The 14446-nt window shown below is 37.8% G+C and overlaps 1 protein-coding gene across 4 annotated transcripts in view; it reads left to right on the top strand.

Moving 5' to 3' along the window:
* FRY (FRY microtubule binding protein) overlaps positions 1 to 14446 on the top strand; it is a 549698-nt gene that overhangs the window by 282337 nt on the left and 252915 nt on the right. For all 4 annotated transcript variants that reach the window (XM_053708466.1, XM_053708462.1, XM_053708463.1 and 1 more), the window contains exons 4-5: positions 53 to 192; positions 8503 to 8593. In XM_053708466.1, the coding sequence (XP_053564441.1) occupies positions 53 to 192; positions 8503 to 8593 (231 nt within the window). The remainder of the gene's footprint in view (positions 1 to 52; positions 193 to 8502; positions 8594 to 14446) is intronic.

Below are 14446 nucleotides of genomic sequence, written 5' to 3'. Positions count from 1 at the left end.
TTACATTTTTTTTTTTTCTAAAATATCAATGTGCCATTTTTATTTTTTCCAGGTAATTAGCTCAATGAGCTCCTTGTCAGATTACTGTTTGCCATCCATATTGCGCACTTTATTTGACTGGTATAAGAGACAGAATGGAATTGAAGACGAGTCTCATGAATACAGACCAAGAACAAACACAAAATCTAAAAGGTACAAACTTCAGCATTTCACTTTTTTAAATATTATTATTTGTGAGTCAGGATTTATCTTTATTTACAAGTGAAAGTTACAAACAACTTGCAATGTAATACAAATATTAGTTTACTTCTTTAGTATATCTGATTGTCAGACTGAACTGGAAAAGTTTTTAAGGATAATTAAAAAAAAAAAAAAAAGGTAAACAAATTCTCTTTTTAGATTTGATTTAGTTGGATTGTTTTAATGTCTGTGTTTGTTTAATACATTACTATCTTTATTGGATTCTTAATAAATATATGGCCATAAATTACCTAACTCTTAAGATACATACATCCTATCCCCATCAATGTATTCTTTAGATTAATAAAGGGATAGTAAACCCCAACATTTTCTTTTATGATTTAAATAGAACATACAATTTTAAACAACTTTCCAATTTAATTATATTATCAAATTTTCTTCATTCTCTTGTTATCCATTGCTGAAGGGACAGCATTGCACTACTGACAGGAAGCTGAAAATATCTATTTAGCCAATCACAAGAGACAAATGTGTGCAGGTGTTCTAAAAGAAGTTGTATACCGCATAGGAATGCGCAACCTATGTCACTTCCGGTGACGTGAATCAGCTGCTGGAGGTTTGTGGCGCTCAATGCGCATGCGCAAGAGGCCCAACCTCCTCCAAACAGCTGTTTAAGGCGACTTATTTGAGAACAGCGGGTCGAGGAATTCTATAAACTGGGCCGTGCATGCGCACACGGCCCTACTCTTCACTCATCAGACAAGGCACTAGCGGCACACTAGACCCTATTGGTTGTACAGCCACTGACTTCATGGACCAATCAGATAATGCAGTAACGCTTTTTTACTATGTATTATCTGATCGGTCCGTAGTCCGTTTGATTTGCCCACCTCCATTCAATTTACAAATTGTTCCATCGCGCGCCGCCGACTTGCCGTGCCCGGGGGTTGTGCTTATGGGGTTTACAGCGGGTGCTGATGGGGCTTACGTAAGTTACACAGGGGGTGCTTATGGGGGTTACAGGGGGTGCTGATGGGGTTTATGTAGGTTACCCCCTCTGTAAACTACATAAGCACCAGCGCCCCCCCCCCCCCATTTAACCGCCATAAGCACCCCCTGTGTAACCTACATAAGCCCCATCAGCCCCCCTGTAACCCCCATAAGCACCCCCGGGCACGGCATGTCGGCGGTGCCCGATGGATCATTGAGGAGTAGGGCCGTTTGCGCATGCGCATTGCAGATTACGGTCCATAGAATTCCTCGACCCGTTGTTCTCAAAAAAAGTCGCCTTAAACAGCTGTTTATAGGAGGTTTGGCCTCTTGCGCATGCGCAGTCAGCGCCACACCCCTCCAACAGCTGATTACACGTCACCGGAAGTGACGTGTTGCACACATTCCTATGGTATTCAACTTATTTTAGAACACAGGCACCAATTAGCAGCAGCTGCCACTAGTGTGTGATTTGTGCGTATTCATTTTTTAACAAGGGATACTAAGAGAACGAAGCACATTTGAAAATAGAAGTGAATTTAAAAGTGTCTTAACATGACATGCTCTATCTGAATCATGCAAGTTTGACTTTCCTATCCCTTTAATAATGAGTAAGTTTGGCACAACCTGTATTTATTTACTTAAGTAAATGTATTCTTTAACTAGGGTTTTTCTTTTTTATTCCTTTGTGTCCTTTTCCTAACCATTCCCTTGCTAAACACAATGTATATTATTATTATAAACATTTATTTATAAAGCTCCAACATTTTACGCAGCACTATACAGAGGCGCATTACAATCATTAAGATACAAACAGTACTAGAGGTTTTATAAGGGTAGGTTACATACATTGCACTTTTTTTAACAAATCATACCAAAATAAATAGAACAGAAGGTTAATGTGTAAAAAAAAATAATATATATGTGACTCATGATTGACGCAAGGGCAGGGTTTTCCAAAAGAATGCGCATTCTGAACATCGATTATGAAACAAATGCTGAATATCGCTGCCGCCAACAGCATTTGGCTCTTTATGGATCCGGATTTCTTCTTGTGAAAGTGCAACACACAAAGATCTGGATTTACGCAGCGATATTCAGTATTCGTTTCATAACGGATGTTCAGAATGCGCATCCCTAGTTTTCCATTTGTTCATTGGAGAGCTCCAAACCACCCAGAATTTTGTGGAACTTTATTCTTTTCCTCCCACAAAGTGATAAGCAAAGGGCCAGATTTAACAAAGTAAGGAGGACAGGGGCATAGATTTTCCCCCCTGTCAGCCTGGCTCTGCGTCTAGCGGGCAGCAATACGCTGCTAGCATTTATCATTGCACACTACGGCTAATGTGCAACGCCACTCCCTGCTCGCACGTAGCCAATCACGTGCGAGCAAGGTCTGTCAATCTTCCCGGTCAGAAAAGTCTGTGGTGATTGAGATATGCCACATAACAGGTGGCAAAGTGGGTTAAGAAGCAGCAGTCTGGTGACCGCTGCTTCAACAAAGAATACCAAGAGAACAAAGCAAATTTGATGATATAAGTAAATTAGAAAGTTGTTTTAAAATTGCACGCCCTGTCGGAATCATGAAAGTTTCATTTTAACTTGACTGTCCCTTTAAATCCACTAAACACATACTGTAGGGAACCATTCCCATAAGTGTCAAAGAGAGAAAGGAAATATACTTTAGTAGTTACAATAAACTATGGAGCTTTTGTTGAGGGATATATAACATACATTCTACTATTTATTATATAAAAAAGAAAGGTTTAAATACAGACCGTCATTGTCAACTCATGTTGAAATGTTTATGTGTTTTTGTGTTAAATAAATATAGATTTATTTGTGTTTTTGTTAATGTAATTGTTGTAAGTTCTAAGCTATAAATGTGCATTGTGAACCCTTATTTAAAACCCTAGAATCTGCACACCCTAAGAATCTAAAGCATTATTTTGATCTTTACTTTTATTGAAGTACTATGAAGACCTATGAAGACCTCCCATCTGTCCTGCATTTTACATAATAGTCCTAGTCAGGGAGCGTTGTCCTGCTATTTCTTCCACTACTGTCCTTCCCTATATATGTCCTGATTTAAAAAAAGTGAAACTGTGAGCCCCTTTAACCTGCCTAAAAACTACCTACAATGCATCCTGAGCCCACCAGTAGCTCCCCATGACACTTGGCCCGGGCAACTAAAACTCCACCAGCCTCAAAGTATCTAGCTGGTACTTGCTGAACCATGGACAGCACTCGTTTGGTGGATAAATTCACCCACCAATAATCAGCAAGAACACACCAGGTTGTTCACAAAAAATGGGCCGGCTTCTAAACTTACATTCTTGCTTTTCAAATAAAGATTCCAAGAGAAAATTTGATAATAGGAGTAATGCATGCTCTGATCCTGATCTGAATCACGAAAGACAAAATTTTGGGTTCAGTGTCCCTTTAAATGTATGGCCACTTCTAGAGACCTACAATGCATCCTGAGCCCATCAGTAACTCCCCATGACACTTGACCTGGGCAACTAAAACTCCAAAAGCCTCAAAGTATCTAGCTGGAACTTGCTGGGTAGTTTGCCATGACCTTCCCCAGAGACATAGACTTCCCTTACATGTATGGCCACTTCTAGACCTCATGCAGTTTTTAATATTACTATCAACATTTCCTCTTTATCATACAGTTCAAGAATTTACAGTAAAATTACTATAACCATAATCCATAAAGAATATAGAGGACCTTTTGTTCTTATATTAAATGCTGTAAAACCATCCTTTCTACTGCTATTTCTAGTTGTGTGGAACTAGATCCATTTTCTCAGTGAGTGCCCATCACCTGAGTGCATTTATCCATCTATAGTCCTTCAGAGTCATAGCCGTCAGCATTGAGTGGCTGAGCAGTTCCAGAGCCATCATCTGTATTTAACCCCAGCTGCATTATCTGTCTTTGTTTACTGAAGTGGAAATAGATTTCCAGTCTCTTCTAATGCAGGGGATTTTTCAAGTGTTATAAAAATCCTAAATGGCCTTCCATTTATTCATTAATCAGGCAGTGTGAGAAACATAGCTTCTGTTTTAGCCAAGATTGTCTTGTGTTCCAGTTCTAACTAGCCAAGTAGGGTAAGATATGTTGAGTTCCTTTGCAGATGAGGTTAGAAAACACGCTTAAGTAGCAATAGTGACAATGGGAATTCATCACAAGAAGGTGCAATTAGCTTTACTAAACGTAAAACTCAATATCGTATGGGAGCAGAAGGGAGTTTAAAGCTGACTGGTCTGCCAATTGCAATATATACAGTTCTAGGATTGTATATATATATATATATATATATATATATATATATATATATATATATATATATTGTGTATTTATGACTATAATTCCCAGTAAGTGTAAATTCTTAAAGGGACATACCACCCACATTTTTTCTTTTATGATTTAGAAAGAGAATGCAATTTGAAACATCTATCTTATTTACTTATATTATCTAATTTGTTTTATTCTCTTGATATTCTTTGATTAAAAGCATATCTAGATATGCTCACTAGCTGCTGATTGGTTGCTGCACATAGAAGCCTCGTGTGATTGGCTCACCATGTGCTTTGCTTTTTCTTCAACTAAGGATATTTAAAAAATGAAGCAAAATAAATAATGGAAGTAAAAAGCCTTTTTCCACTTACTACATGTTCGATCGCACGTAAATTTGCTGTAATCGGAAATTATGAATGTTACAACTAATCCGTCCGCTCCAACTTTCACTGTAACTTCGCGTGATTTGCTTCGCGACCATTTAGGTAGCGAATACAATAGAAAACTATAGGGCGTATCAACCTGACGCCAGGTAGAAGTACTTAAGTGAAAGGACTAGACTACTATTGTAGCATTATTGGTTTTTGGATCACTGAATGAAGATGGAGACACTTTTACACATGTTTCTTTTCCGATTAATTCAATTACGAGGAAGAAGGGCTATACAGGCACCGGTTGACAACTTGCAAAGAAGGAGAGGTAGAAGAATCAGAGTCCCTAGAGTTTTCCTTCCACGTATGGGTTTGGAAAGCATTTCTGATCGAGAGATTATCCAGAGATTCCGTTTGGACAGAGAAGCTATTATGGAACTTTACATTGAAATAGCAGAATACCTGGAACCTATGACAGCGCGTTCACAAGCCATACCCGGACTATTAAAACTGTTGGCAGCCTTACACTGTTTTGCCACCAGTTCATTCCAAGCTGTGTCTAGCGTTATAATTGGCATCAGCCAGTCTGCTTTTTCGAGGCACCTAACCAAAGTTATTGATGCTTTGATGGTCGTCTTTCCAAGGTACGTGTGCCTTCCAGCGACTACAGAAGAGTGGCAATCTGTGAAGTCTAATTTTTATAGAATGGCCGGAATGCCCAATGTACTTGGAGCCATCGATTGCACCCATGTTGCAGTCAAACCATCCCGAGAACGTGAGGAAGTTTTCCGGAACAGAAAACAGTACCATTCCCTCAATGTTCAGATGGTGTGTGACCATAACATGAAAATAATCAGTAAAGAACTAAACCAATCAGGTCGCAGACTGCTTCTTAACTTTGCTCTTTCGCGCCGAACGAAGCTTCAAAGTTATCAATAATCCGATTGTCTTCGACACACAATAGACGCAAAATTTTACAGCTTGGTTTTTAGTACATTCATGTAACGAAGTGCCATCCGCATGGTGCGAATGCCGGCGGGTTATTTCGATACGGTCTGTGCGAAAAAATTGACGCCTTAGTACATGGCGCCCCAAGTGTGGATCCAATGACGCTATTAGCATGTAGTGTGTAAAATATATGTGTGTGTATGCGTGTATATATAGAGGTATATATATGATTTTTTACTTCTGAAAATTTGGCAGATTTTTTTGAATTCCAATATTTAAAGGGACATAAAACCCAATTTTTTTTTCTCATGGTTCAGATAGAACATACAAATTTAAACATCTTTCCAATTTACTTCTGTTATCAAATTTTCTTAATTTTCTTGTTATCCTTTGTTGAAAAACAGTAAAGTAAGTGTGCACGTTTCTGCAGTTCTATATGCATATGTTATTCTATTATCTGTTTTTAGTATTTTAACTAGCTAGTATGCTATTTTAGCCAAAATTGTTGGATTTTCGGGCATGACCCTAAACAGTGGGTTATATTTGGGCGATCAAAACCGCATTTATAGCAGTATTTCTCTCCAACTTTATACCATCCTTTTAAGATATTGGGTGTATAATATGCTGAATGTGGTATTTTCAAATGGGTTTCTCGTAATTCTGCTGACAGAGTAAAATTCATTACCCTTTTAATTTCCTTTTGAATATTTTCTATTTTAATTTCCTTTCTCATCAATTTAGACCATTGAGCGTTTATTGTTTTTAAATATTTTCCATATCAACTTCTATTAACGGCCTAAAAATAAATTTTGTTTTTCTTTTGCCTTTTAGCCAGTATGTAATAAGGTCATTCAGTTTTCCAAATTCTGCCTGAGATTGTGAATGTTCAAATAATTATTTAACATAGTTCTTAATTTGTAGATATGCAAAAAGATGAATATTGGGTAACCCAAATTCTTCTTTAATTTTTTTTAAATGTTTTGATCTTGTCTGACTGATCAAGTATATGCTTCAATTGTGTTATGCTGTTTTCTCTCCAATAAAAAAAGCAGTGGTGTGACCTGGGAAATATGTAATGTTGCCCTGTATTGGTAAGAAAAAGGTAGCACTTTTCTTTATTGTTAAAAGACTACAATTTTTTTGCCAAGCTTTTAACGGATTATAAATGATTGATAGTTCTTTCGCCTCAACTGGCAATTCTTTTAATTCCAAATGCGGTAACATGTTTAATAGACAGGGGGTTTATAGCATAAAGGTGGTCTCCAGTGAGGGATAAAAAAAGAACTAAATATTTATTGTGTTCACATATTAAAATATACAAATTAGGGGAAAGCGACAGGTCTTAATTACATATAGATGTTTATCGGATATTTTCTAGTGGTCTTTTTACAGATATGACATATGGGTAATATATTCATTTTTAATATGGATTTTTTTTTTTACTTTAATAATATAATTGTATGATTTGCTTTCATATTTTGTATAACATTTTAATTATCGTTTTACTACGTAAAAATGCCTAATTTAACTCTATTAAATATAGCAATTGTGTATGTTAAAATTTGCTTTAAAAAACTGGGGAAGAGGCCTAAATGGGTTTTCAGGATAGACCAAGCTGATGGATTAGAGCAGGGCTCTAATTAAGCGTATAAGTAGTATATACAGTTCAATAAAATGGATCAATATTAAAGTGAATGTAAACGTTCATGAATTTGTGCCCGGTTTTTAAAAACACTATTAAAAACAGGGGCACTTTCATTTCTGAAAGTTTACATTGCAGCGTATTTTTACAAATACTTACCTTTCTCTTCAGCAAAGCCGGATCGGCGATTCCCCACCCGCAGCTCCTCTGTACTTACATCACCAATGACGAAACCGGCTTCCTCCAATCATGGTGTGCACCCCAGGCCACACTGTGATTGGAGGAAGCCGGTTTAGTCATTGCTGTGCTAAATACAGCAAGAGAAGCGGGCGCGGGGTCGCCGATCTGGCTTTGCTGAAGAGAAAGGTAAGTATTTGTAAAAATACGCTGCAATGTAAACGTTCATGAATGAAAGTGCCCCTGTTTTGAATAGTGTTTTTAAAAAACGGGCACCAATTCATGAACGTTTACATTCACTTTAACTAATTTCTTGTGTAACTTTTAAAGGAAATATTATTTTATTGAGCATATTTCAGATATTTTTCTTTCTTTTCTTAACCTTTTAACGCCTTTCTGACGTTCTATTCTGTCCTAACCGCGTTGGGCTTTAGCGCCATTAGGACGGATTGCAGTCTGGAGGGCGTGCCTAGTGTCATAGGGACACCCCCTGACCCGATCCCATCTTGCAATCGAATGCGTGATCGCGGGATTTCAATTTGTTTACATCGGAACATTGTTCCGATGTATATAAATTAATCTTGTCATGAAAGGTTTTAAAGATAAATGCTTCTTGTGTAAGTCAATTACTATGCTCTCATATGATTTATTAAATAACTTTTAAATTACTGAACCAAGATGCATACATTTTTCAAAATTGAAAGTGAAATTGGATAAGAAACCTAAGGAAATAGCTAGTGCATTGGATAGAACACCTATATTTAAATACAAATTTTCCTTGCATTTATTTAAGAATTTTAAGAACACACATAATTTATTTGTAGACATGTAACCAAAATAAATTGACTATCATTTTTATTTATTTACAGTGATGAACAGCAAAAAGATTACTTGATGGAACGAAGAGACCTCGCAATTGATTTTATTTTTTCATTAGTATTAATAGAAGTTTTAAAGCAGGTATGTAGATTTGCTATATTTTCATACTGTAGTTGTGTTTATTCAATTCTGGAGCTTGGGACAAAACCCCCCCATAAAAAAACTCACTAAATAAATTAAAAGATCAGGATATCAACAAACATGTTGAGTGTTGGGGGCATTATGGGCATAAGGACTGTTATAAATGCACACAGTGTATAAGTCCTTAGTCAGCTATAACACACGGTGGGGCCTTAATGCTATATATTTTTGACCAATTTTGTTGACTATTTGTAAAGAAAATTTGTGTTTGGTTCATTAATACTTGAAACATTCTGTAAACAAAATAATAAATTAGCTCAGACATACTTTTTGAAGTGTGTTGCAGAATTAAGACCTTAATGTATGTTCTTATCATAAGCCATACATTTGACACAAAAGTAAAATGAATTAATAAACACATACATAAATAAGAGCTTTCACAGTGTACTCTAAAAAATGGACAGTGGAGGATGAGTTTCTGATTAGTAAAATAACAATACAGTGGAGTTCTTTATTTCATAAGTAAATTAATACATCAATTTACACCGTTTCAGAATAACAACCTTTTTTTCAGTCATGTAACTGCTATTGAAAGCATTGAGAAGCAGTGCATTGATTAAAATAGCCAGTAGGTGGAGCTGTCCGCTTGTGTTGCAGCAAAGATATGCAAGCCAAGCAAGCTGAAATTAATCATTTTAACCAGACTTGAGCTATCGAGCAGATTTCAAAGGAACAAGATCTTCCTGTCTATAAATCAGTCCAGATTGGAATGCATAGAAAGAACTGTTTTCAGAAAAATGCAAGTAAAGTCTGTGTTGTGTGATTATTTTATTAGGTTTATAATGCTGTTTAGCAAACGTTTTTGTTCATTTAACTTAGTTTAATTATATATTCTGTGTTGTGTGATTATTTTATTAGGTTTATAATGCTGTTTAGCATGTAAAGTCTTCATTTCAAAGCTTTAAAAATAATGTATTAGGTGTTACATATGACAATTTTGAGAGGGGCCTGGAACCTAACCCCCTCACTTTCCATTGACTTACATTATAAACTGGGTTTCAATTTACAATGGTTTCAATTTACAACCATTCCTTCTGGAACCTAACTCCGGCGTAAACTGAGGCTACCTGTATATTTATTTTTCACATTGAATAAACATAATATAATGTTATGTGCATACATAAATCACATATGGAATAATATTTTGTTATATGAGTACTGATGTTGGTTTATTTTTATTTTTTTAGGTAAAGAATAACCAGGGGGGAAAAAGATTAATAGTCTGCATTTTTTTTTAAATCACTTAATATATGTAAAATAATTTAATATATGCTAATGACCATCTATCTGGGGGAAGGGACATAGCCATATGATATCAGATTTATGAGCAAGTTAGTAAATTGCCCATTTAGGGCTAGATTATGAGTGCAGTGCAAGCAATAAGGGGTTTATTGCGGAGGTTCACACTTGTCGGGCTTACCGCTCGTATTGCTTGGCGCATTTGAGATTTATGCTAGAATGATTACCCCAACTTCAGAGCTCTGGTTAACTGTTTTGCTAAACTAAAAAGTTGAACAAAACACATCAAAAATACAGTACAGTGCAGTTACACTCATAATAACACCTAATAAGTTATAATGGCTCAAAGATATGAGGACTCGGGTTAGAAAAAAAAAGGCAGGCAAAGGGCTTTAACATAGACATACTGTACATACATATACATGTCTAAATATGTGTGTATATATACATATATATATATTATATATATATATACCTATACATAATCATCTATGTATATAGGTATAGATATATATTGTACCAAAATACCATCAGATGTGGTCATATGTAGAACTATGCATCTATAAATGAATAGAAGATATTCTGTTATGTGAAGAACATTGGAATGTGAAATATTTATATTTTCATGTCAGGTTAGCGCACTTGAGAATATGTGATCAGGTTTGCGCGAAAGTGGGATGTTTTTTCCACTTTTTTTTTTTCTCCTTGACTCCTATAGGGGAATATGTGAGCACACACAAAATATTCTAACTTCAGCTTTTTGCGCTAGTCAGGTTACCGCAAGAGCAATAACAGTTTATTTTCAACTCGTAATTCGAGCCCAACCAGACAAGCACAGAAAGCTTACTTCTAGCACAATTAACACTCAAGCGGAAGCGTTAATTTTGCGCGCCATGCGTAATCTGGCCCTTGATGAGCATTCAATTAAAACATTAAATAATGCATATGAAAGAGTATCCATTAAATATGTTAATAAACATAATTTATGTAAGAACTTACCTGATAAATTCATTTCTTTCATATTAGCAAGAGTCCATGAGCTAGTGACGTATGGGATATACATTCCTACCAGGAGGGGCAAAGTTTCCCAAACCTCAAAATGCCTATAAATACACCCCTCACCACACCCACAATTCAGTTTAACGAATAGCCAAGAAGTGGGGTGATAAAAAAGTGCGAAAGCATATAAAATAAGGAATTGGAATAATTGTGCTTTATACAAAATCATAACCACCACAAAAAAGGGCGGGCCTCATGGACTCTTGCTAATATGAAAGAAATGAATTTATCAGGTAAGTTCTTACATAAATTATGTTTTCTTTCATGTAATTAGCAAGAGTCCATGAGCTAGTGACGTATGGGATAATGACTACCCAAGATGTGGATCTTTCCACACAAGAGTCACTAGAGAGGGAGGGATAAAATAAAGACAGCCAATTCCTGCTGAAAATAATCCACACCCAAAATAAAGTTTAACGAAAAACATAAGCAGAAGATTCAAACTGAAACCGCTGCCTGAAGTACTTTTCTACCAAAAACTGCTTCAGAAGAAGAAAATACATCAAAATGGTAGAATTTAGTAAAAGTATGCAAAGAGGACCAAGTTGCTGCTTTGCAGATCTGGTCAACCGAAGCTTCATTCCTAAACGCCCAGGAAGTAGAAACTGACCTAATAGAATGAGCTGTAATTCTCTGAGGCGGAGTTTTACCCGACTCAACATAGGCAAGATGAATTAAAGATTTCAACCAAGATGCCAAAGAAATGGCAGAAGCTTTCTGGCCTTTTCTAGAACCCAGTGGCGTCACTAGGGTTGGTGTCACCCGGTGCGGTAAGTTATGGTGTCACCCCCCCCCCCCAGAAAGCAGACACACACAAAAACACAGGCAAACACACCTTCAAACACTCAGACACACTTAAAACATACTCAGATGCACACACAAACACTCGGAAACACACTCAGACACACACACAAAAACACTGAGACACACACACACAAAAACTCAGACACACACATACAAAATATGTAAACTGCACTGCATTAATTATAAAGCTCATGCCTAGAGCTGCTCCCTGGCTCAGCAGAGCATCAAATGAAAGATAAACAGAGCACTCTAAAAATAAATCACTAAAGAAAAGTTTTAGGTGCAAACTATGAAAATTCTGCTCTCTGACTCTGTTCCAAGTCTGTCAGTGCACAGCCCCGGGCCGCGTGCCTACCGCTTCTTATGGCCAATCACCTCTGCACTCTGCCCACCCCCAGACCCCCGCCCGCCCTCCTACCTGTTCAGTGTGCACTTAGTGTACCGTAACCGTAATGGTCTGGTGGGCATCATACGTGGCTCCTTCACTTTAAAGACAGTGTCAAACAGTCATGCGGTCAGGTGCCAGGCATCCCCTCATGATTTGCCAGTTCCCGTTTAGAGAGACAGCACAGCAGTGAGTGACTCCACTGCTCCACATGTCACTGAGCAGTGAGCACAGATAGGCAGGCAGGTTTAGGCTAGCAGCGCAACTTTGCAAGCCCCACGGCATGCCCACAACATTCATAGCGAAATTGGGCAAGGGAGAAGCAAAGTACAAACAAGCAAAAGCAGCCCGGGAAAACTATTTGTTGAAATTGCAGCACTGGCTCAAGGGGCAAAAAAATTGTGTGTCTACATCTTCCCCAGTCCCACAAATGTTCACAAATGCCAGCCCCTCTAATAAAAAAAAATCTATGCATCTCAACATTTCCGCCCCCCCCGCCCCCCCCCTAGTGACGCCACTGCTAGAACCGGAAAAGATAACAAATAGACTAGAAGTCTTACGAAAAGATTTCGTAGCTTCAACATAATATTTCAAAGCTCTAACAACATCCAAAGAATGCAACGATTTCTCCTTAGAATTCTTAGGATTAGGACATAATGAAGGAACCACAATTTCTCTACTAATGTTGTTGGAATTCACAACTTTAGGTAAAAATTCAAAAGAAGTTCGCAACACTGCCTTATCCTGATGAAAAATCAGAAAAGGAGACTCACAAGAAAGAGCAGATAATTCAGAAACTCTTCTGGCAGAAGAGATGGCCAAAAGGAACAAAACTTTCCAAGAAAGTAATTTAATGTCCAATGAATGCATAGGTTCAAACGGAGGAGCTTGAAGAGCTCCCAGAACCAAATTCAAACTCCAAGGAGGAGAAATTGACTTAATGACAGGTTTTATACGAACCAAAGCTTGTACAAAACAATGAATATCAGGAAGAATAGCAATCTTTCTGTGAAAAAGAACAGAAAGAGCAGAGATTTGTCCTTTCAAAGAACTTGCGGACAAACCCTTATCTAAACCATCCTGAAGAAACTGTAAAATTCTCGGTATTCTAAAAGAATGCCAGGAAAAATGATGAGAAAGACACGAAGAAATATAAGTCTTCCAGACTCTATAATATATCTCTCGAGATACAGATTTACGAGCCTGTAACATAGTATTAATCACAGAGTCAGAGAAACCTCTTTGACCAAGAATCAAGCGTTCAATCTCCATACCTTTAAATTTAAGGATTTCAGATCCTGATGGAAAAACGGACCTTGTGACAGAAGGTCTGGTCTTAACGGAAGAGTCCACGGTTGGCAAGAGGCCATCCGGACAAGATCCGCATACCAAAACCTGTGAGGCCATGCCGGAGCTACCAGCAGAACAAACGAGCATTCCTTCAGAATCTTGGAGATTACTCTTGGAAGAAGAACTAGAGGCGGAAAGATATAGGCAGGATGATACTTCCAAGGAAGTGATAATGCATCCACTGCCTCCACCTGAGGATCCCGGGATCTGGACAGATACCTGGGAAGTTTCTTGTTTAGATGGGACGCCATCAGATCTATTTCTGGAAGTTCCCACATTTGAACAATCTGAAGAAATACCTCTGGGTGAAGAGACCATTCGCCCGGATGCAACGTTTGGCGACTGAGATAATCCGCTTCCCAATTGTCTACACCTGGGATATGAACCGCAGAGATTAGACAGGAGCTGGATTCCGCCCAAACCAAAATTCGAGATACTTCTTTCATAGCCAGAGGACTGTGAGTCCCTCCTTGATGATTGATGTATGCCACAGTTGTGACATTGTCTGTCTGAAAACAAATGAACGATTCTCTCTTCAGAAGAGGCCAAAACTGAAGAGCTCTGAAAATTGCACGGAGTTCCAAAATATTGATCGGTAATCTCACCTCCTGAGATTCCCAAACTCCTTGTGCCGTCAGAGATCCCCACACAGCTCCCCAACCTGTGAGACTTGCATCTGTTGAAATTACAGTCCAAGTCGGAAGCACAAAAGAAGCCCCCTGAATTAAACGATCCTTGCACCATTGCTTCAGCATACAGAGCTGAAGAGGTCGCATGTGAAAACAAGCAAAGGGGATTGTGTCCGATGCAGCAGTCATAAGACCTAGAATTTCCATGCATAAGGCTACCGAAGGGAATGATTGTGACTGAAGGTTTCGACAAGCTGCAATCAACTTTAGACGTCTCTTGTCTGTTAAAGACAGAGTCATGGACACTGAATCCATCTGGAAACCCAG

This window comes from Bombina bombina, chromosome 3, assembly GCF_027579735.1.
Source record: "Bombina bombina isolate aBomBom1 chromosome 3, aBomBom1.pri, whole genome shotgun sequence".
Taxonomy (NCBI): Eukaryota; Metazoa; Chordata; class Amphibia; order Anura; family Bombinatoridae; genus Bombina; species Bombina bombina.
Note: the sequence above shows the minus strand (reverse complement) of the source record. Positions and strands in the feature narration are given on the sequence as shown.